Source organism: Capsicum annuum, chromosome 2 (assembly GCF_002878395.1).
Source record: "Capsicum annuum cultivar UCD-10X-F1 chromosome 2, UCD10Xv1.1, whole genome shotgun sequence".
In the NCBI taxonomy this organism is placed as follows: Eukaryota; Viridiplantae; Streptophyta; class Magnoliopsida; order Solanales; family Solanaceae; genus Capsicum; species Capsicum annuum.
In genome coordinates, this window is record NC_061112.1 from 120,380,662 (window position 1) to 120,404,455 (window position 23,794).

Sequence of the window (23,794 nt, forward strand, 5' to 3'; positions counted from 1 at the left end):
GAGAGTGACTCCTTATAAATTAAAAAAAAAAAAGGGTCCTATAAAATCTCATATATATTTTTTAAAATTTTTAAAATTATTTTCACCGTGTATAATTTGTCCTTATTAATTTAAAATCTATTTTATTCGGGTGAGTTTTATTGTTTTTATAATAAAATTTGATAGATTTTATTGCCTTTATACTAAAATTATTTTTTATTATGTATTGAGTTGTATATTTTAATGAATGTGTCATTAAAATAGAATTTAAAATGTTACTTAAGAAAATTAAGTGAGTTTAGTAACTTAATATGTTAGATTGATAATATGAGAGATAAAGTAATAGTTCAATGACATTTTTATCATAAAAAATACAAAAATGATTTTTGTGAGATATTATTAATAGTATGAGAAATTAACTCAGCTTATTCAGTTAATGTTTAAGGTGCTTCAATTAGTATTTAAAATTAAAGTCAAAATGAAACTTCTCTTGAGTTACTCCTATTCATTTAATGCTCAAGTATTTAAAATTCCTTTTGAGAACATATATATATATATATACCGCGCTGCATTTGCTTTTAGCACTACCACACTCCCATTTTTCCCTCATTCACTTAATTAATTTCCGTACATTTTCTTTTCTTTTTTTTTTTAAAAAGAATTATGCTCAAGGCAAATACTTTTCATCGACAACACTCACATTTCTATTTTTGATTTCTCATTTTTTGTTTATTATAGCAAGAGCTTTGGAACCAATTGTTAATCCTCCAGTGAACAAAACATCTTACATTGAATTTACTAAGAATCATGATTATGTCAAAATCTTAACCTCAGTATGGGGAAGGTTCATATCCCTACTTTCCTTATTTTATCTCATTTTTAGTACTCTAATCCTTATAGAATACTTATAATTTAAGGGTATAATGTGTGTTATTTTTTTTTAATTATCTCACCCACTCCCACCTTTTTTTAACTTTATTTAGCGAGGAGGCAGCAAGACAAGCAATATTGTATGCTTATCATGAAATAGTAGGATTTTCGACTTTATTGACTCGGGAAGAAGCTTCTCATTTGTCAGGAGAATTTGTATTGTAATATTTGCGTCACATAATCTGCTGCTTAATTTTGCCGAAAAGATGAAATATGCATTGTCCAATTTCATTAAAGTTATTTTTGTTGATTTAGTTTATGTGTCTATTTTGTTATCCTAGTGGTTTTTTCTTTATTCAGATAATGAAGTTTATAATTTTAATTTTTTTTTTGAACATATTTGTATAAAGTACAGGACAAAATATGCTATCACCAAATTAATATTCGATATAGAAAATGTTACATGCACCAACTGAAGCACAATTTTACTTTGCAAATCAAGAAGATATATTACATGCCTATGAAGACACACATCTCAGCATAGATAAGAGATTGGAAGGTCAAACCAATAATTAACAAGGAGAATTGTCAATCATCAATAAGCGAGTTAATAACTCAAATGGTCACTCAATTTTGGATTTTTATCCCAAAAAGTCACTCAACTTTGATCTTTACTCAGAAAGTCACTCAACTTTCATATTTTTACTCAGAAAGTTACTCATCTGATTAAAAATGTGAAAGTTGAGTGACTTTCTGGGATAAAAGTCCAAAGTTGAGTATCATTTGAGTTATTAACTCATCACTAAGCTCTTGAAAGAGGACATTTTAGATTTTGAATCCGTTGGAAAAATATTATTATATCATTATATCTCAAAGAGAATAGGAATCATATATTAGAATTTCTCTAATATCTGCTACTAAGCTAGGTCCTATTTTTATATCTCAAAGAGAATAGGAATCATATATTAGAATTTCTCTAGTATCTACTATTAATCTAGGTCCTATTTCAGTGATCCTAGATTACTGCATTTACTTTTCTACATCAGTCTTATATCAAAAGGTTGAAAGTAACACATAAATGTGTTTTATTTAAGTTTCTGTTGAGCTAGATAAACATTTTCTGTGTTCAGGATATACATGAACCTTAAAGAAACAATAATGAAGCTGGCCACTTCTTCAATTTATCCTCTTTCGGCTCCAAAGTAGAAAAAAAAAATCATGAAATTAAACGAGTGTATCAGATAAATTAACAACTCACAATTTTTATGCTTTGTTGTGCTATTTCAGCGCCCTCTAAATTGATCACCCTATCCACTAATTACATTATTCTTAAAACTGACTATCAAGTGCCAAGTTTACCTACCAAGATTTTTTTTTGATTAAACCTCTTACTAACTCTTGTAAGTAAGAGGGGCAAAATGGGACCAAAGAAAATAAAGTTGAAATCATAAAGGATAAAAAGAATTCATAAAGGAAAATTAAAAAGAAGTCGAGGAAAACGACATGACATGTCAACTATATCGTTGGGACTCTTCAACAGTGTAAAGAGTGCGTGACGAATCCTTCAAAAATAGTATATTTTTGGAAGATCTGACATGGGTGGGACAACATTTGCGCACAAACATTTAAAGAATATCCAAATTATTACAGTCCAAAAATATAAACCTATCCTGTCATATTCTAAGCTTTCAAGAGTCTTCCACGAAAGGTCACCCTTACAAGATACCTCAATGAATACATAGGTGCTTGAGGGCATTTCACAGAAATGAGTAACACTCAGTAGAATTGAGTAAACAAGCAAGCAATCAAAACGAACCTAGAATTTACCTATGGAGTTCAAAATATCTTAATGTTTGGCTATTAATGATCAACGGGTCTAGGCATGCTCGTAGCATCCATAGTCAAGGCCCAAATGCTTTATCTAATCAAAACCTAAACGCCCCATATTTTCCTACTTTCCACAAAGTGATATGACATCTCATATTCATCTACAAATCCCTAAATAAAAGTCATCAAATTCCCCCAAAAATCCAAGCAGATTCGCGATATCAACACTATTTGCGTTCAGATAAACAACGAGATTATTATTAGGCTTAAAAAAACTTAATGCAAACAAAAACTGCAATAAATTACTAAATCGATAGCCCGATAAGTTAAAGAGAGGAAAGAGACCTTTACATTGATGAAGAGTTTTGGAGCTCAATTGGAACTAGAGACGTTGCCGGCGTTTCCGCCGAAAAGTGAAGCTGCGTGCGTGTTGTAGTGTCAAGTGAGGTCTGATTGGGCATTCTCCGGTGAGTAGTAGTGGCGTAGGCAAAGTTTGTGACGAAAAAGGAGTATTTGGAGAAATCTTTTTGCCATGTGCCGATTGCAATTAGTTATTTGTCTCCCTCCCCTACTTCCTTCCTTCTTTCTCTCTCTCTGCTTCTATCCCGCTGTCCATTAATGGCAAGACCATAGAATATCAGTTTCAGGTATCCAAACCCTAATTTACTCTTTCTATTCAAGCATAGGCCCTTTATTCTTTCTTTTTCCAATTTCCTTTCACCAAAAATGCAAAACCACCTCGCTCCTACGTAATATCTGCTCCAGCACAGTACGCACCTAATAATTCAAAATATTCCAGATCTGATAGATTTTGTTTATTGCGATTTAAACTGCAATTTTGTATATTCTTGAATTATTATTAAGTAGCTGGTGAAATTATGGTGAGAGAACAAAGTATTGAATCATTTTACACCCGGTTGCGGGATTCAGCTCTAGCTTCAGCTTCTACTTCACCACTGCTAGTTTTCCCCTCAACTTCTGACGTTGATTCACTCTGTGCCCTCAAGATAATAGGACATGTTCTTGAATCTGATTCTGTTAGATATGCGTGTTACCCCGTTTCCAGTTTTAAAGAGATTTATAAGTACACTGGGGATAATCTAGGGCCAGCTGCAGATGAGCCAATTACGATTTTGCTTATTAACTGGGGATGTCAAAGGGATCTTAAGAAGGTTCTAGAAATCGGTCCCTTAGCACGCGTTTTTGTAGTGGATAGTCATAGACCTGTACACTTGCATAATTTAAGTGACCAGAATGATCGGGTTATCGTGCTATACACTAGGGACGATGAGCAGCAGGCCGATTTAGCATATGATTTTGATGTTTCTGCTTTGGCAAATGCTAGTGATTTGAACAGTGACGATGATTTTGAAGACGAGTCTGATAGTGAAAGTGAAAATGACATTGAGAGGGAGGAGGAAGATAGAGATGGAATGAGGAAGAAGAGGAGGGTTTCTGCAGAAAATGAGAGTGACCCCGTTAAGCTTTTTGGGAAATTGAAGAGGGAGTACTATTATATGGGTACCTTCCATGGGAAGCCATCTGGTTGCTTGATGTATGAACTGTCTCATTTTTTGAGAAAGAATACTAATGCATTGCTTTGGTTGGCCTGTGTAGCTTTAACTGATCAGTTTGTTCACGAGAGATTAACTGATGAGCGGTATCAGGCTGGGGTAATGGAGCTAGAACAACATATCAATAGCTCAGGCAATTTAGACTCTACTACCTCAGTTACTCTCAAGGATGGAACAAAGGTCACAGCACCAAATTCTTCAAGGATTGCATATGAGTATGAACCAAGGCTGATGTTGTTACAAGAGTGGAACTTGTTCGATTCAATGCTGTGTTCATCCTACATTGCAACTAAAATGAAGACATGGAGTGACAATGGGATTATGAAGATGCAGTTTCTTTTAGGTCGAATGGGTTTTGCACGCGAGGAATGCAAACAAAAGTTTCAGTACATGAGCATTGAGATCAAGAGGCAAATGAAGGACAAGTTTGAACGATTTTTGCCGGAATTTGGCCTCACTGATTTCTATTATAGAGGTTTTTTGCTTCTTCATGGGTATAGTTCAAAAGTTTCAGCCGCAGATGTTGTGTATGGGGTTACTGCACTTCTAGAGTCATTCGAAGAGTCAGATGGCTCATGTGCTTCCAGTCAATTTGGGGAGGCTTATGACGCGTTATCCTTGACTAAGCTTGACAAGCTGGAAACTGGAATGCGACAAGCGATCAAGATCCAAAGGTCCATTCTCAGACAAGGGAGTGCAGCAATAACCAAGAAAGGATCTATAAGAAGTGGAAGTAAATTTAGGTGGGTGAAGCTTGAAGACTCGGCAGATACAAAGCTCCTGTGTCATCCTCAGGCTTTAACTAAATTTGGTTACTTTCTGATGGATGCTTTACGCGAGAAAGGTGCAAGGATGAAACCATTGATCTGTGTTTGCTACACCCAGGAACGAAGCAAAGTGTTGATTGTAGCAATATGTGGGAAGCCACGACTTGGTGCAGTCCAAGGAAATGCATTTGGGCTTGCGTTCAGAAGTTCAGCTGAAGAGACGGGAGCAGAGTTCTTTCATGAACTATTTGAATCATCATGGATAGTTTTGGATGCAGTTGCTGTCAATTTGTTCATGATCAGGCTAACAGAGAAACTTTTGTAATGAGGTTTATTCAAACCTTTCTTTTTACCATTTAACTGTAGTTCTGTTTCAGATGTTTAATTGTCTGCCGTGAGCAAGCCCCCTTGTATTGTTCTGTTTCTCCTTTACTCTTTGTCTTGGTAATTAAGGATCTATCAAGCACACTTAACATAATGAACTTGTTGTCTGATTTTAGATTCCATCTCATGTGCAAGGGAGTTGAGGCTTACTCATCTTATATTTGCTTATGATTTAATATTTTCTCCTTTTTATGTGTCGCCATCTTTTTGATCCGTCGCAAAAAGAATATCAAGAACCTTTGCTTATTTGATAAATATTTAAAGTCATAGTTTTACTTTTTATTCTTATTGATCCCACTTATAAGGTCTCACTTAATTAAAGATAATAATAGTACATTTTTTAATAAAGAACTTGATAAATATCACCAAGTCTTTCCTTATTTCTTAAACTTTGTGCTTAGTTAATCTATGACACATGAAATAGAACGAAAGAAGTAGTTTCTTGTAAAGGTATTGTGGCTTCAGTTAACAGAGTAATGGAAGTATGGCTCATTTTAGTGATGTGATTGATTCAATAGCCAATATGGAGAAGTCCAACATCTTTCTAGTAGAGTGAGGATGATATTAGAGATCAGATTTTTAACAAGAACTAAGCTTCACTCAGGATTCTTTTCCTATCAAGTATCTTGACTTGCCTCTTTTTTCTTAAAAAATAAAGTAAAATGAATTGTTATATGTTGGTGAAGAAGATCACTCACAAAATAAAGGTTACTTATTCTAAGCAACTGTCGTATGCAGGAAAGCTCAAAGTGATCAATGCTATTTTATTTTCTATTAATAGTGTTTGGGTTTGTTATGTTCATTCTACCTCAACGTATTCGCAAAGAGGTGAACAAGATTTGCTGAACTAATTGCTGGGTGGTGATGAAGAGAAACAGAAAATTGCACTAGTTTGTTGGGGTAAAGTCTGTTTCCCCTAAGGGACAAGAGGGTTTAAATATCAAAGGCGGCAAAAGCTGAAATTTTGCATCTGTTGGTAAGTTGATCTGGAAGATTTGAGTTTAATAAGGAGTCCCTTTGGGCGAAATGGATTCATTGAATTTATATGAACACCGATGCTAATTTTTGGGAAGATAGAACTCCAATTGATCGTAGTTAAGAGTATTAGAGATAACTCAATGCAGTTCATTAAAGTACTCATGCATGGCTGATTCTTGCAAGATCGATACGCTCTCACATACTAGAAGTTACGTGACAATAGTTCGCCCAAAAAGTAAGTTGAGGATTGCTCATCTGGTGTGGAGCCTCGTGTCTCTTCCAAGACATAGATTTATTGTCTGATTGGCTATGCAAAGAAGAATACGACTACATATCAGGGTGGGTGAAGCAGATTGTTGTTTTTATGTGCTATGTAGACTAGAAAGACAAATGAACGAACACCTATTTAGGGCTTGTAACTGGATAAAAGCAGTATGACAAATAATAGACCAATAATTAGATTAAAAAAATTAGGCAAAATTCAGAAATAACATACTTATCCCCGAGTTTCATAGCAACAGTTTTATAATTATATAATATAGTGCAAACCGTTGCTACAAAAATACAAATATATATGATTTTTACTGCTCTTATGATCGATATGTATTTTGTATTTTTGCAAACTGTTGCTGTAAAAATACAAATACATATGCTGCAAAATATAATTTGATAAAAGTGTTGTTATTTTTTGTAATTTAATGCTTAAGTATGCTGTATTTTACTCCACTACAAAAGCTACATTAACTTACTATGTTAAGACTTAAATTAAAAGGAAACATATACAATTTTATTTTGGTCAAGAATCATATATGTTTTAGATTTTTTTTCTTTAGAAAATGAGAAAGAACTTGAATGTTAAAAATGTGACTCCTTTTATGGCTTTCAAATTTAAATAAATTAAAAATCAAAATATCAAAAACAACACTCAAACAAAATATTTAAAGATAAAATGATCTTAATTGTGAAAATATACTAGGTATGTTGGTATGTTGTTGCAGTACTAAAATGGTGTTAAAATTCAAAATGAGTAAAAGATTACATGTCCACATAAATTACCACACAAAAGTCACCTAAAAAGTGATCAAAAGCTGATTTAAACTCACCCAAATTCTCTGACTGGGCATGGCGGATCCTCCTTGCAATTATAAGTAGGATTTGCACTAGTAATTTATTTTTTATGTGTTATTTAAAGTTTAGTTAATACTTTTGAAGTACTTAAATTTTAATCTGAAGCTGATAACTCAAACAAAGCCAACATTACTCCCTTTTCTTTTATTGTTAGCTTGATTCGCCAACATTACTCCCTTTTCTTTTATTGTTAGCTTGATTCGCCTCTTCTCCTCATGATGTGTCCATAATTGTTTTAACACTATAATTATAGTATGATTATAACTCTACAAGATAATTATAGAGTAGATAAGTAAATCTTAAATTCCTAACTAGTGTGATTTCTCAAAAAAAATAATTAAAGTATCACGAACGAATGATAATTAGAAGAGGACAAAGAAAAAGAACAAGAAGCACTTTCTTTTCACCTTCTCTGACATAAACAAGTAGTTAATTTAACGAATCAAAGAGGACGACTGCTTGGGGGATGACCATAAGTGCACCACTACTATAAGAATGAGAGATTTGGTAGCCGTTTGATTATGAAAATTAATTTTTTTTGGAAAAATTATTTCATTTTAGTGAAAAAAGTAAAAATAATATAGTTATGGAAATTTCAAATACAAATCAGAAATTGTATTTGAAAAAGTGAAAACAAATTTTACTTGTTTTCACGTTTTTCTTTCATACTTCTCTCACAAAATTTCAAAAACAACTTTAATTTATATTAATGGCCAAACACAACTCCAACATCCAACTCTGGAAAATTATAATTTTCATGGTCAGGGCTTTAGTACTTCACGTGAAAAAATAAGGATGACTAAACATAAATTCAACTTCAAAATTTTTAAATAAAGTGAATATATTTTTAATTTTTTTTGTTCAGCTTTCACTTAGTCTTTGCCAAAAAACAAGTGAATATTTTAGGCTTTTCAGTTTTCCTTATCATGGTTTGCACAAACACAGCCTGTTGGGGCTTAATGTAAACTTGCTTTCATGGCTCATGTGGCCCATATAAGAAAAAGTAGCTTGTTAAACAGTTGGTAATTTTGATTTTTTCTTTTATTCCATTCTTTTTTAAAATAAATTATTTGTGTCCTTTCTGCGGTGGAGTAATTATCACATGCTAAAATTTAAATACAGGGGCGGATCTACCCTTTGTCGAGGGGTTCATTCGAATCCCATTCGTCGAAAAATTATGCTATATATGTATGGTTAAAATTATTTTTTATGTATATATATTAGATGTTGAACCCCCTTCGGCTAGTTCGTATGTTCACTTATGAATTCTCTTAGTGAATATCCTGGCTTTGTCACTGGCTAAATATAGTACCAAAACATGTTATGAGTGTTAGGTTGTAAATGGTGAAAAAGAATCAAGTCTCCAAAAATTTTACATACCTTTTTATAGGATGAAAATGTTTTCTTCGATGAAATTATTTTTCTACATATGATTACCTCGAACGTTTTTTCTCAAATAAAATACTTTTTGTCAAAAAAGAAAAGATCAGTTTTGCCACTTACTTGCAAAAGTTATTTCTCCAAATGGAGCAAATTTTATTTTTTCCTTACAAATATTTTACTTCAATTTTACTTTATTCCACACATTATTACTTGTTTCAAATAATAATTGTTGTATCTTTAGTACACAAAAACATTACCATATATTGTATCTTACAGTACCGTTTATGATTAGCACATGTTACGTACTTTTAAATCCAATCAAACATTGAAAAATAACTGGAAAATAATTTTTCAACATAAAAACATTTGCATATGGAACATATATTTATAGTTCATTGAAATTATTTTCTTCTTTTCCTCCCCAAGTTCTAACCTTTTTCTTTTTTTTTTTTGGGAGCGGGGGGGAGGGGGGCGGGTACTGCTATGAGATAATTTTATATTTTTTTTAAAATAAAATTGCGGACTGCTATGGGATAATGAGTAAGTGTCATTATTTTTCCTTCAAGTCGTCAATAATGTATAGTAGTAGTATTAAATAGTACTAAGCATGCTAGCTTAGCTCATAGCTCATTGCACATTGCACACCATTTTCACTCTTTTTACCTCATGCATGCTTACCAAAAGTAGACGAGGTCGAATTCATTTTGGTCATGCATTTTATTTTTTTTTAAGAAAAACATTGAGTTCTAACCTGCATACGTAACATATTTTCTAGGCGTTTGGATATGATGTTGAAGCGGAAGGGGTTCAATTTAATATCTTTCGTCGAAAAATTCTATAGTACATATGAAGGTAATTTTTTCAATGTATATACATAGATCGAGTAAAAGTTGAACTTTTTTAATAAAGTTTTTACTACTTTCTGTCACCAAACGAAACAAAATAAATAACGATAAGTATGAAGAGCCATCGACGAGAGAGACAATGCATGCTCTTTTGAAAGTGTGAATCTGCAAGTGACAATTGACAACAAATATAAATGACAATTGCAAGGTTGGCAAATTGGCATGCTGCTGTCTTAAAACTGCATGCCTATATATGCACAAAATTCAAAGCTATAAATTAAACTCTTCTTGAAAACAAAAGACAACCTTTGAAAATGAAAGTGGAAAAAAAGGGGCCTTTTTTTTTTCTTCTTTAAGTCTGAGCCAACAAAGAGTAAAGTAAACCATGGTGGTCCTCTAGTCTCCATATTAAATGTTGACAATTGAATACTTGTTAGGTAGTAATAGACTTTCGAACAATGCTTCATATATTTTCCTTTGTCAAGAACTACACTCTTATTTCTTCTTATCTGATTATCTAGTTATTTATCCTAATCTTTAATTTTCTCTTTAATTTGGAGCCTCACATTCATATCACGCTTGTTGACAAATTGCTTTAAATATATGTAGTGATGATAACATATCGTAGACAAATTCTAAAAAGACACAAGCACACATAGAGAGATAATACATCACATAGATAACTTCTAGCTCTTATTCATATATATCCATGGTTACACCTACTACAAAGTAATACCATGATGAAGCAATGAGCATAGAATATTCAACTAGTGCGATCAAGAGAAAGAACAACTATGAAATTCTGACTATGAGCAAAAATTTGGTGACAATAATGCATATATTTATATTCCATGGCATAAATTTATATCTCATGAAAGTTGAAACTAAACCATCTTCATATCATATATTACTTAGTTTTGACTAGGTTGACATAGACATGATTGGACAAACTAACCTTAATAACCAAATAAATAATGCCTATGATCTTAAGAAACTTTAATTTCTTTTACATGTCAGTTGCAAAGTACAACTCATATCTCCTAATGTTGATTCTATAGGTTGGCGTGGGATGATTAAATGATTAATTATTTGTTAAGTAGTTACAAAATAACCAAAAACTAATTTCAATGGTCACAGAATGTTTGTTAGTTGTCAAATGTGAAGTACAAGTTGCATACCTATTGTCATTCTTGATTGTATCTTATTGAAGCGTGGGATATTAACTCATTATAATTTTAATTACTACATGTTAAAAGAATTACTTAAAAAGACACTTCTTTCTTACAACACCAATGTTTACGTCATCTTCTGTAATCTATCATGCTATAGAATGTTTTGTCCCGCATGATAACTTGCTTATCTTGTACAATTATTTCCTCCATATGAATTAGCAAAGCAAACACAATAGACGAGTAAAATCTTTATCTATATAGAAAAAAAGTATGAAGAGCAAATCGAATGCTCCCTTCCCTCCATTGAATGATTGAAATGTTGTTTGTTTTAGTTCAAAAGAGTTGTCCTAAAATAATTATCACTTTCAGAATTCAAGATTAAAGTTACAGCAAATACCAATAATCATCCCGGGAAATTATTATCTCGGGATAACTTATCCCACCATGTATATGGAATAAGTTATCTCATTACTATGGAAAAAAAGGTGGGATAAGTTATCACACCATGGATTAATTCCTCCAACCAAATAAGAGATTTAAGTGATCTTTTATTTTATCCCAGGATAACTTATCCTTTGAATTTCTTATACCTGACACCAAATGACTCAATTCTCAAAAAAAAAATAGAAGAAATATATCCCTCTGTTCAACAATAGTTCTTCACTATTGAGTTGACATATATTTCACATGTTTGATTTTACTTGTTACTATTTTCTCAATTGAATTTTTACTTTTAATTGTCATTTTTGACATATCAAGAATTTTTTTTTTTTTTTTACTATTTTACCCTAGCTTAACATTAATTATTTATTCACTAAACTAATTTTACAACACAATAGTAACCATCAATTAATACGGTTACTTTGGTAAAATAGTTATGTTAATAATTATTTTCTTAATGTGAGTGTCAAGTAACAGCGAATGAAGGGAGTAGGTTAAGAAATACATAATAAATAGCTATATAACAGGATAATTTTACTTTATTATCCTTTGAATAGAGTAAATTTATTGTCTTAAAAAATACATTGAGTGATAAATATAGTATTTAATAATAAAGATAAAATGAGAAAAAAGAAATAAATTATCCTTTGTTTTTTCAAACCTGACTTGAATATCCATTTTTGATATAATAAATAAATATTATTAAACAGTAATTAAATAGAATAAGTTAATAAACTATAATTTACATTTATTATTTTTGTTATGAGCATGAAAAAGGCTAAACCCATTCTGATGCTGAGTTAAAATTCTTTATTGAAAAATTGAAGTGAAAAAGAAATACGCCCTATTAACGAAAACCATAAATTAGGCATGAAAATAAGTGCTACGAATATTTCACATAAATTTATTGCTCTTCTCATTGCCTCGATTTTCTTACTACAAAAAGAGAAAAAAAAAATCATATTGGGTACTGTAGTGGACTTTGGCTCATTTCTAAAATCAAAATCCATTAGCATATTGCTCTTTTCATTTTAAAATAATTGGTGTTTCACGTAATTAAAAAATTATAATATTATTCTTCTAATTTATCCTTTATTAAATATAAAAACTTTATTTCCCTTTTTTTTCCATACGTGACAAAGGAAACAGACTGAAACAAAATAACATGTACAAAGAGAAACATGAGAGAACAAAAGAAAAAGAAAATGGTGTGCAAAGAAGGGGAACTATTTTCATCTTTATCTTCTTTTTCCTTTTAATCTTCTTTTTCTCTTGTGAATAACATGTTCAAGCTTTCCTTTCCCTTTTCTTATTCTCAAACAACAATGAGTAAAAACTTGAAAAAAAAAAAAAAAGGAAGGAAAAACGACTTTCTTCTTTGGTTGAAAGCTCCATGTATGAAAAAGACCAAAGATGCAATTGTTAGGTGAAAAATGTCAATGAAATTTGAAAAACAATTCATTCATAGAAGAAACTTGGTTGGGTTACTTTTTCAATTAGTAAAAAATTCAGTGGACCAATAGGTGAATAATTTTGGAACACAAGTTCCACTAGTTAAGAGGCAAGTTTTTTATTAAGGAACTTAAAATATGAAAATATAAACAGACAAAAAAATGTTTAACATCTACTAAAAATAAGTAAAAAATTATGTTAATCAAGCATAAATAATATTTTCTTGGTACTTCTTTACTTGTCAACTTTCTTAGTACCATAAGAAGTAAGAAGTAGAAAATGATAGGGATAATTTTATCATATTATTATTTAAATATAATAAATTTAATATTTTAAAAATCTATTAGATAATATATCGTATTTAATTTTAAAAATAAAATAATAAAAATAAGTAGATTATTCCTTGATTTTATAAATTTGATAAATATTATTTGATATTTCAAACTAAAAAGAATGAACACATAAAAATAAAAATAGACGAAGAAAATAGTTATAATTTTCAAATTTGAACGAACCCTCAACCCTAGCTGATTCTATCGTGTACTAGTCTTGACTAATGTTTCACTCTTTCCAACGGGTAATTACTTAAAATTTAAAATTAGAAAAAGGTGAGAAAAGCAAAGCAAATTTATTGAATATTTGAAAAATAAAAAAATAAAATAAAATGGGGGGATATGGTAAGGTGCGCCATATTTTGTCAAACTTAGTGAGGGCCCCACATTAGGTGTTCACGCGTGCTCTACTAATCTCATCCAACGCTCACCAACTCACCCGCATTACACGGACAACTTTCCTCTCTCTTCAATCCAACGGCTCACATTTTCCTCCTTTGACTCTTTCTTGTCTCTACCCCCCTACCTACCTACTACTACTACTAGCAGCACCCCCTTGACCCCCAACCCGCGCTCTTCACTCGCATATCCCAATAACAAACCACGAGCTTCTTCTTCAACATTTGCATCACTCCACACACTATTCTGACATTCACTTTCTCCCTTCTCTACTGTATCTTTTTTTGTCAAGAAAATCTAGTGAAGAAACATCAAAGATCTTGTTGATCTTCTTAATCTTCATTTGCGGTATGTTCAAGATTCAATCTTTCTAAGAATTATTGCTTTGATCTTTGAAGGGGTCTTTGAATTTGCCCTTTTGATTTCTTGGTTTGATGTAGATTGTGTTTTTTGTTATTTTGGGATTTTATCTGCTTGATTTGATGATGTTGGTATTTGTGTTCTTATGGTTAATCTTCTTGTTGGGATAGTGAGGAAAGGGGGGAAAAGGTAGCCTTTTGAGGTTTTCATTCTTGCTTTTTTCAGATTCAACATGTTTTCTTGTATTCAATTGATCTTATGCTTGTATTGATTCATCACTGTGAAGTTGTGTTTTGATGTTTGAGATTTTGCATCAATTGGTGATTTGCTGAGGATTAGAGTCAAAGGCTTTGATTAAGCTTTATTTGCTTTTTTCAGTTAAGAGTCTCATTGAAGACAACTTATTGGTGTTAAATGAATTTTGTGCTGGCCTTTGCTTAAAGAAGATTAGCTTCTTTGTAATTGTTGTAAAAAGTTGAGCTTCTTCTTGAAGGAAGCTTTGTAAGCTGCAGTTAGCTTCTATAAACTTCTAAAATGTTAGTAGATGGTTTTGGATGATTCTCTTTCTTGTATGGTTTTGACTCTTGATTCATATCTAATCATTAAAGTTGTACTATTTCTGGGCTTATTTTGATTTTTGGAACTATGCTGCTATCCTCACAGTGGCTTGGATTGAAGACAATAATATACTGCACTGGACCGATCAACATGCGGTGGGCATTTTCTTCTCTGAGTTATTGTGTGAAGTGTGTGCGCTTCGTGGTATTCTTTCGCGTGATTCTCTAACCCATTTTACTTGGTGAGATAGCCTCTTTTATTCCAAAATCTCTATCTGTTTCTTCACGTAAGCCCTAACATTTTATTTGTGAGTATGTAAATATTGTGGATGAACTGTTAATTCAGAGACTACGCTAAACAGAACGGTAAGTCCTAAGAGATTAAAAAACTGACTACCGCCTAAAAGTATGTAGAATAAGATAATTTAGTTGGTTTGACAATAGAGAATTGGAAACAAAAGTTGTATTACTCTAGTGTTATTCAGGTGATTAACTCATTAATTTTTCAGAGGTTTGCATTACTCACTTGAGAAATAACCTGTATTTCTACTGATGTTCTTTAATGTTTTACTCATTTTTGCTTGTTTGGTATTACAGATTGCGAGATATCCTTATTTTTTTTTCTTGAAACTTAAGTCCACTTGGAGGGTGAGAATGTACATTGCGATTACCTTGAAGAGATACAGAGCAGTCAAAGAAGCTGGTGAGATTAAAATGCATGTGGGGAGTGTTGCTTATTACCAATTGATGCTAGTTTGCCAGGTAATTGTTCTTTTAGCTTTTACTCCGGTCTTTTCATTAAACTGCTATTCAGTATCCTGCACTGATATCCAACTAAACTTGTACTAAAATTTAATTGAATGTTGTATAGGAAGGCGCTTTTTTCATGTTTCAGTTTTCTGTTTATGTTCTCACTTACATTATGCGGGCGTGCATGATCTTCTATTCACAGGGTTTATAAATACTTGGTTTAAACTTTTATAAAAATGTTAAAACCTCTTTTTTTTTTTTTTAAATAAATCTTGATTATTTGACTTTATCACTGAGGTAAGTACAGAATATTGGATATCCGCAATGTAGTACTCCCTCCGTTCGGTTTTACTTGTCACAATTTGACTTGACACATTCATTAAGAAAAACAATTAATAACATGGCTACTTTACCATAGTATCCCGGTTCGTAGGTGTGAGAGGGTAGCTTTGGATGGTTTAAGGCGGGGTAGGGGTAGGCCGAAGAAATACTGAAGAGAGGTGATTAGGCGGGACATGGAGCAGTTACAGCTCACTGAGGACATGACCCTAGATAAGAAGATCTGGAGGACGCGAATTAGGACAGAAGGCTAGTGCCAGCTTGGGTCGTTGGGGTAGGGCATTACTTGGTGGGTGTATTATTCTTGTTATGTCACCTTGTTGCATGCTTTATTACGAATTTGTTTACTATTCTTTGTTTATTATTCCTTGTGGGTGGCGTATTTATGTCTTGTCTTCTTGTTACATGCTTTATTACGGATTTGATTACTATCTCTTGTCTTGAGCCGGGGTCTATCGGAAACAGCCTTTCTACTTTTCCGGAGGTAGTGGTATGGATTGCGTACATCTCCCTCCCCCCCCCCCCCCCCCCCCCCCCACCCCACCCCACCCCAGACTCCACTATGTGGGAATACACTGGGTTTGTTGTTGTTGTACATTGTATGTTGATATTAATTTGGAGAAAAAAATAAAATTCTAAGGGTAAAATAGGAAAAAAGTTGTCTTATCTTGATATGTCAAAAATGATAAGTAAAAATAGAAATACAATTAGGAAATTTGTGGCAAGTAAAACTGAACGGAGGGAGTATATCTATATTTTCCATGGGCATTTTGAGATCCATACAAATGACCGTGTCACATAAAAGTTTTGATTTATAACTTTTGTATCCTTTCTATATATGCTCCTCCTGCCAAGTTATGTATGGTGGTCCCACTCAACCTCAAAGAAAAGTAAAATAGTTGGATTAATTTCTAGGCATATAGTTTCCTCGTTTATTTTATTTTATCTCATTTTTGTTCCAAATTCATGACAACTCAATGATATGTTTTTTTTGCTTTTTATTAAATTACAGGCTGAGTACTTCCGTCAGTTGCTTAAACCTGTAACGTAGTCTGCTCAAGTGAAAGCGTTGGGGAGGTTGGGATTGCTTGCTTCTTGTTGCTTTTATTCAGCAAAGCCTGTGGAAGTTGGGATTTGTCGGTTTTCTTCAGTGTATAAGAAATCAGAATGACCTCATTAAGCACTGAATGTGGTTACTGTTGATTGGAATTGTCAGCACACTTTTACTACAACTAATACACCTTGAACGTTACTCTCTTTTGTCTGTGCCTTTCGTAACTCTTAGCTATTTTCGTATTTAAAAATTTCCAAGTGGAAAACTCATTTCTTGTCCAATTTACCTGGTTATTTTGACTTAATTACTCATGCAGAGTAACTACCACTTTTTGACTCAAAAGCCTTATGTCTCTCTGGAAGACCAAGCGGCTGGTGGTAATATGTTTGGTATTCCCCCTCCATCAGTTTATGGTACAATGGCACTTCCTACTGGTTTGAGATCTTCTGTGCCCTTTCATGGTTTCGAATTTCAGTCCTCTGAGGCATGCCCGAAGAATTTCATCATCTTTGATCAGACTGATTACCGGAGCCAGATCATGTATCACCCTGCTATGGCTTCCAAGTTCCCATATCCTGATCTGAATTATAATTCAACTTGCTTCCAAGACGGCATGGAGAAAAAAATTGCAAACAATGAGAATACAGAAGTTTCTTCATATCTGAAGGAAGATTCAGACGATATAAATGCATTACTCAGCTTGGAAGAGGAAGAACGTGAAGAGTATGATGAAGAAGAGGTGAGCACTGCACGCACCGATGCAAACTATGGAAGCAGTTCACCTGAATCATACTCTAACTACGACTGTCAATCCAAAAAGAGCAGGACCTCTTCTTTCAGGAAGTGCTCTGGCAGTACTACTAGCAATTGCAGTGAGAGAAAACGCCGGAAACTTAAGAAGATGGTCAAGGCATTAAAGGGAATTGTCCCTGGTGCCAGCAGGATGAATACCGTCACCGTTCTTGATGAAGCTGTCAGATACCTCAAGTCACTTAAGGTGGAAGTGCAGAAGCTTGGAGTCGAAAATTTGAAGACATTTGCTTGATCCCCCGTGTGGTATGGGTAGCTCTACTCCCTTTATCATTGTCTCTGAAGAACTTCTTGTGCATTCATCGCCTACACCATGTTGCTGAATTGGTTCTCTGGAGCGAGTAACATTACGTTGAATTTGGTCCTTTGTCCGGTGGTTGGGCAATAAGTCTGCTGTAGTAGCTCTCTGCTATATCTAATTTCTCTTTCTAGCATTTGAATAATTCTCCAATATGGGACACTTACTGAAACACTATCACCTATTGGAGCTATTTGTTATTGTTCTACTATGACTTTGGTGGTTTAAGTTAAATGATTGTAGTTTAATGTATAATTGGGTAGATGATTACACTTTATGCAAGCGTGTTATGGTGGAATCTTTAATGTGTAGTGTCCTTTTCTATTTTAATGTTTGCATGCTGTGATCTTTATTTACTATTTTGTCTGTTGGGAATCATGAGACATTGGGATTAGGTGTTGTGGTGTGTGATCCTGTCTTTGCCGTTTCTGCTGCTCCACTTGGGGCCAGTGGTGCTACTGTAAAGTATACCACTTTAGTTTAGTCCTTTAGATTTGCTTTGGCCTATAAATTTGGATGATATGATTAGGCCCTAGGAATTTCATCTTTCAAAGTTTTACCTTTTCTTTAGAATGAAATGCTCTAATTTTACGAAGTTTCTGATAAAACACAGCACCCACTCCGAACAAGCACATTTTACGAGTTAATTCCCTAAAAGGAAAAGGGTTAAATTTATCATTTTACATATACCTTTTGTCATATTTTTGGGTTTAATTTTTCCCCGTTGTCATACTTTAGGGTTAAATTTTTCCTAGTTGTCATACTTTGAGCCAAATTTACGTCTCTATTTTGAAAAATTGGCTAAATATACCCTTGGTCATATTTTGGGATCAAATTTATCCTTGATATCATACTTTGGGGGTCATATTTACCCCATTTGTTAAGAAATTTTCAGTTGTGCCCTTCGTTTAATAGAAAAGCTCAAATCAATGCGAAATTGTCCATTTTTTAAAAATAAAATATGCGGTAATCTAATCCGTGCAGTCTGACTCACGAATATCTCTCCTTCAGTTCTAATGGTCAACTATTTCACACGAACAAATATACTTCTATTTAAATGCGCAACGCTAGTTGGTTGTTTACAAATAATCAAAAAGTAAAACAAAATAAGGTATAGTAGAAGCATGAAACTAAAGAAAATGTCTATTACAAATTGTGCTCATGTTCAGTTATGTTCAAATTTCGAAGTTTGCAATTCTATGTGTATTTAGATTCTAGAATCAATGGGTAAATTTCTAAATAAATGACATGATGGAAAGTTTGTAGAGATCTAAACTACATATAAAGACATATGAATGAAGATATATCACTGTTGGCATGCAGGGAGACCTCTTAACTCAATCATCCAGAAAAATATCCAGTGGACATAATTTGCTGCATTTGACCGTCAAGTGTCATTTTTCATGAGCTCTGCACTGATGCAGATTCATAAACTGGGGAGGGATATGTTTCTTTGTGTTTGCACTGATGCAAATCAACTTTTCATTAGCTATTCACTGATACAGTGACTTAATCTCGTTGGAAAAAATTGACCAACAGAACTGAAGGGGTATATTTATTTGTGTCTTTTTTGCGGCTCGAGTCTGGTCGGGTGGGTTAGATTAGGGTGTGTTTTATTTTTAAGAATGAGGCGTTTAATGTTGATTTGAGTTTTTCAATTAAAGGAACGGTACATGTGAAAAGTTTCTTAATAGCGAGGATAAATTTGATCCCAAAGTACGACATTGGGGATAAATTTGACCCCAAAATATAACGAATGGTATATTTAGTCAATTTTTCAAAGGTAGAGGGCTAAATTTAACCTCAAAGTATGATATCGAAGGTAAATTTGACCCCAAAATATAATGAATGATATATTTTTAGCTAATTTTTCAAAGTAGAAGGATAACTTTAGCCCAAGGTATGACAACAAAGGTAAATTTGACCCAAAGTATAACGAAGGATATATTTAACCAATTTTTCAAAGTAAAAGAATAAATTTGACCGTTTTCCTTCCCTAAAATCACTTTTGTTCATCCAATAATCACTATTTTTCTCAAAATATACATAGCACAATAAAAAACTTTTCCTCCCATATCATGTCATATTGATTTTGTTTTCTAAATACATTTATTTAACTCATCAATCCATTTAACTCAAACGATGTAATATATAGGTCACATATTTCAGTTGTGAAATTAGCCACTAACTATGGGCTACCTACCTTAGTTACAATCTTGTGAGATGCAATGCAGATGCTCCGTGCATCAAACTGTCCTTTTTTAAGTTTTCTTGTTGTAGTAATTGAAAAATAATAAGAAGAAAAATGAGCAACATAGTTGGATCAGTAATGGTGATAAGAGCACTTTTTGAATCAACATGAGATAGGTTTTGGGTTTGGTTGATAGTACATGTTCATTAATGATACGAATCAGTCCACCAAGATGCGAAAACAGTCCACAAAACGTGAGAAGAACAAGCAACACAATGGGATACAAGATGACAAACACAAAAACACACGGATTTACAAAATAATGAAAGGATAGATAGTGAGACCAAGATTATTACAAGATTAAGAACCAATTATATTTCAACATTAACCCCTAAGGAATGTATTAATCAAAACCACACTCTTACGGTGACCGCCAATGTAATCGACTCACCTCAAGATCCACCGTTTCCAAGCAAAGAACAATATTGGCTTTTCCAAGCCCTATACTAAGGATGACTTTTCCAAGTCCTAACTAAGATTATACTAAGGTGGTCTACTCTCAAGAGAGAGGATTTCAAGTTTTCAATCTTTCATCTTTCATAAACTAACTAGCAAATGAATAATAGAACCTATTTATAGTCTAATTTATTACATAACAAAATGACCACAATACCCTTAATGAAAAGGGGTGGTCATGGATTGGACAAGGATAAGTAACCAAAATGTCCTTAATGAAGGCCCAAAACCGTGAGTCTTCAATCTTCAATGCTCCAAGCAATCTTTCACACGTGAGATTGCTCTTTGGTGTACTCAAATCGGCCCTTCCATGTAGGATCCCATTTTCTTAATGCAACCAAGATTGATGCCCCACGTACTGACTTCGAATGATGTCATTGAAAGCTAAGATGACCATTTCAATCATTTCATCCTCCCCTTCTTGAAAAGGAATCGACCTCAAATCCAAACCTTGCAAAACCAAAGAAATGACACATAAATACAAGCTCCTCATGGCATGAGGGTTAGGGTAAGCACGACAAATCACCTCAACATGCCAAGGTTGCACATATTTAGAATATAACCAATGATCCTTTGAACTAAATATTACGTAATTAATGAAAAATGCACAAAGGATTTGACTATAGAATTCACGAAAAATGATACTTTGCTTGTCATGTAAACCAAGCAACAAGTTGGGTGCACCATCATCACCAATTCTATATTTGGCACCGGGGTCAAACGGGAAGAGTGGCCTTAGACACGGGTCTAGACAACACTCTCCTTGTCTCCACCCAAACTAAATGGCATACTCTCTACAATAGCATACATATTATCCAGAACAAATAAAAAGTAGAGAAAGGTATCACTCAAGTCGACTTCTACTAAGGTGCCCTCATGTGTGTACTCACTACTAGTTTCACAATCATCACCATGAGTACTCTCAACAATAAAGTCACACAAAGTAAAAGGATAAGTAGTTTCCAAAACCACACATCCCTTACCCTTAAGAGTACTCTCATCTTTCAAGAAGAGATTTCCATCTTTAGGAGGAATGTTGTCACACCATAGCGGGTTAGCATATCGGCTATAGCTTCTAAGGCAAGCTATACCATCAATTTCACCAGCAGGTTCATTAGGAGTGGTTATATCATCTTCAAACAAGACATTATACCCTAAGAGAGCATGATCTATTTCACAGGAAGATTCGGAACAAACACATTCATCACTCTCTAAAAGATTAATATCAAGTTTCAAAGAGATTTCAAGTGAAAGATTATCCCAAGAATAGCTCTCGGGTTCACTCATATTCCTTTAATCAATATTTTTAATATCATCACACACTTGAGATTCATTAATCACATCACACGCATTCTCAAGTGGTGGGCAATTTTCACACAAAAATTTATCAACATAAATTTCACAAGACGATGTACTTTCATTCAACACAATGGTTTCAACACTAGGTGGACATAAATCGATCTTACAAGAAGAGTCGATTCGGTCATCAATAGGATCAACTAGTGTATCCACACTCACAACAAGTACATCATCATCAAGTGACAAAGAAACAATAGACTCACATATAGGCAAGCTATAACTCACACTCAATGGGCTACTAGCCACACAATTATCATTCACATGCACAAAAGTGTAAGGGTTAACTATTTTACCTTGAAGTTCATGACTATGTTCGTCTTTACCTCGGTGTGAAAGTCCATCACAATATTGGGCAGCAACTTCCTTCATTGGACAATTGGATTTTGAGGGAAGAGTTTGGGTAACAATTGACGTATAATTTCAATGTGCCGTTGCATATCTTCAAGATCGTCATGGATGCGATTACACATGGACTTAAAATTATGGGCAGGCATGGTACCTAAACAAAAAAAAAAAAGACAACAACAAACAAAAGAAAACAAACAAGATTAGTAGTCATAGCTCCTTACTAATACTCGATACACTCACCTTTGTAATTCTCACAATTTGGAGCGGTGAATATTGAAAGTTGCTTATACTCCGGTAGTCAATAAGATGTCAATCCTACTTGGCGGCCAGAATGGATTATTGTTTTGATTGACTCAAGACACAAAACAAAATTCACTTACGAACTTGAAACAAAGAAGTTATTACGAGTTACAAACGAGAAAAGCACACAAATAACGAAGACACGAAAGAAACATATTCAAAAACTAATTAACAACCTAGTAGGTGATTACTAGTTTGTCTATTAGTACTAGGATCAAGAAAATTGAAACTAAAGAAACAAGAAATGAAACTTAGAAATCTGAAATTTTGAGCCTAAGTGTCGTTTTTTAGGGTGATGACATGGCAACCTCCTATTGGACGTTAAAATTATTGAAAGTTTGAGAAATTTTCTTGTCTTCAAATTGTATTGATCAAATTCCAAGTGGGGAATGGTGAAATTTCGTCCATGGGAGGGTAGCAACAAGACTTTGGAGCCCTTTTTGCAAGTTCAAAAAGTGTTTGACTTTTTCGCACCTTTTTGGCTAAATACCTTTTTGAAAGACTTTTGACTCTTTCCCTTTTTGTAAGTCTTGATAGGTGAACTTTCTCCCTTTTGGCAAGTCAAATTTTGAAACCCTTTTGTTCCCTTTCCCCTTTGGATGTCTTAGAGTTGTGTCTTTCAAGACTAACAACAAGACACACTCTCTTTCTTCAATTTCTAAGATCAAACAATTATTTTCTCTTCAACAAAATATGAAGATGGTGAAAACACCAAGAACACAACTTTTGAATCTTGAAGTTCTGTAATGACCCTTACGGTCATTTCTCTGTATTTTCATATAATTTTAGTACTATTTAAATGTATCGTGGATTATTTAATTTAATTTGTCATTTGGTAGAAATATAAATTAGTACCTTTCTAGAATATTTTCGATATTGATAAAATTCTTTAAGTGATGATATATTTATATTATTTTATAATAATTTATTTTTGTGATTTATTAATATTTTATGCGGAGATAGTAAATTTAAAAATATTAAAATATTATTATTATATAATACAGATTTTGTTAGAAATAATTTTCTATTAAATATGGTATATTCAAAATATTATAATTACTTTACCATAAATTTAGGCAATATCCGAATATATATATGCAGTGTAGAAAATTATCACTTGTGGTTTTGACCACCACACGTGAAAATTGATATGTGGATAGCAACATTTTACTTGGTGGCAGCCATACATGTGCCACTTGATTAAGTCCTATCTTTTTCGTATACATCTATATATGTACATACTTGGTAGTGTCTTTCCATAAAGAGAGAAAATCTTTTTTTTAACCAAAAAGGCAAATCTAGTACTAGTATTCTTATATGTAATCATATACCGCGCATATATATATATATATATATATATATATATATATATATATATATA

The 23,794-nt window shown here is 33.1% G+C and overlaps 2 protein-coding genes across 3 annotated transcripts; both read left to right on the forward strand.

The window, feature by feature from the left end:
• Positions 1 to 2,617: 2,617 nt before the first annotated feature.
• On the forward strand, positions 2,618 to 5,523 carry LOC107855774 (cell division control protein 45 homolog). Its single transcript, XM_016700772.2, has one exon. It carries the CDS (start codon positions 3,555 to 3,557, stop codon positions 5,340 to 5,342), a length of 1,788 nt encoding a protein of 595 aa, XP_016556258.1. The 5' UTR covers positions 2,618 to 3,554; the 3' UTR covers positions 5,343 to 5,523.
• Positions 5,524 to 13,578: 8,055 nt separating this feature from the next.
• Positions 13,579 to 18,023, forward strand: LOC107855772 (transcription factor bHLH144). 2 transcript variants are annotated; one of them, XM_016700771.2, is made up of 4 exons: positions 13,579 to 13,879; positions 14,555 to 14,690; positions 15,046 to 15,210; positions 16,550 to 18,023. In XM_016700771.2, the coding sequence occupies exon 4, from the start codon at positions 16,902 to 16,904 to the stop codon at positions 17,634 to 17,636; it is 735 nt and encodes a 244-aa protein (XP_016556257.1). In that variant the 5' UTR covers positions 13,579 to 13,879; positions 14,555 to 14,690; positions 15,046 to 15,210; positions 16,550 to 16,901; the 3' UTR covers positions 17,637 to 18,023. The 2 variants fall into 2 exon arrangements, with proteins under 2 accessions (XP_016556257.1, XP_047262706.1); XM_047406750.1 differs by lacking the exon at positions 14,555 to 14,690 and having other exon boundaries at positions 13,673 to 13,879.
• Positions 18,024 to 23,794: the final 5,771 nt, after the last annotated feature.

Coding starts and splice junctions, on each gene's coding strand:
- LOC107855774 (XM_016700772.2), top strand. CDS start 3,555: ATGGTGAGAGAACAAAGTATTGAATCATTTTACACCCGGTTGCGGGAT.
- LOC107855772 (XM_016700771.2), top strand. CDS start 16,902: ATGCAGAGTAACTACCACTTTTTGACTCAAAAGCCTTATGTCTCTCTG.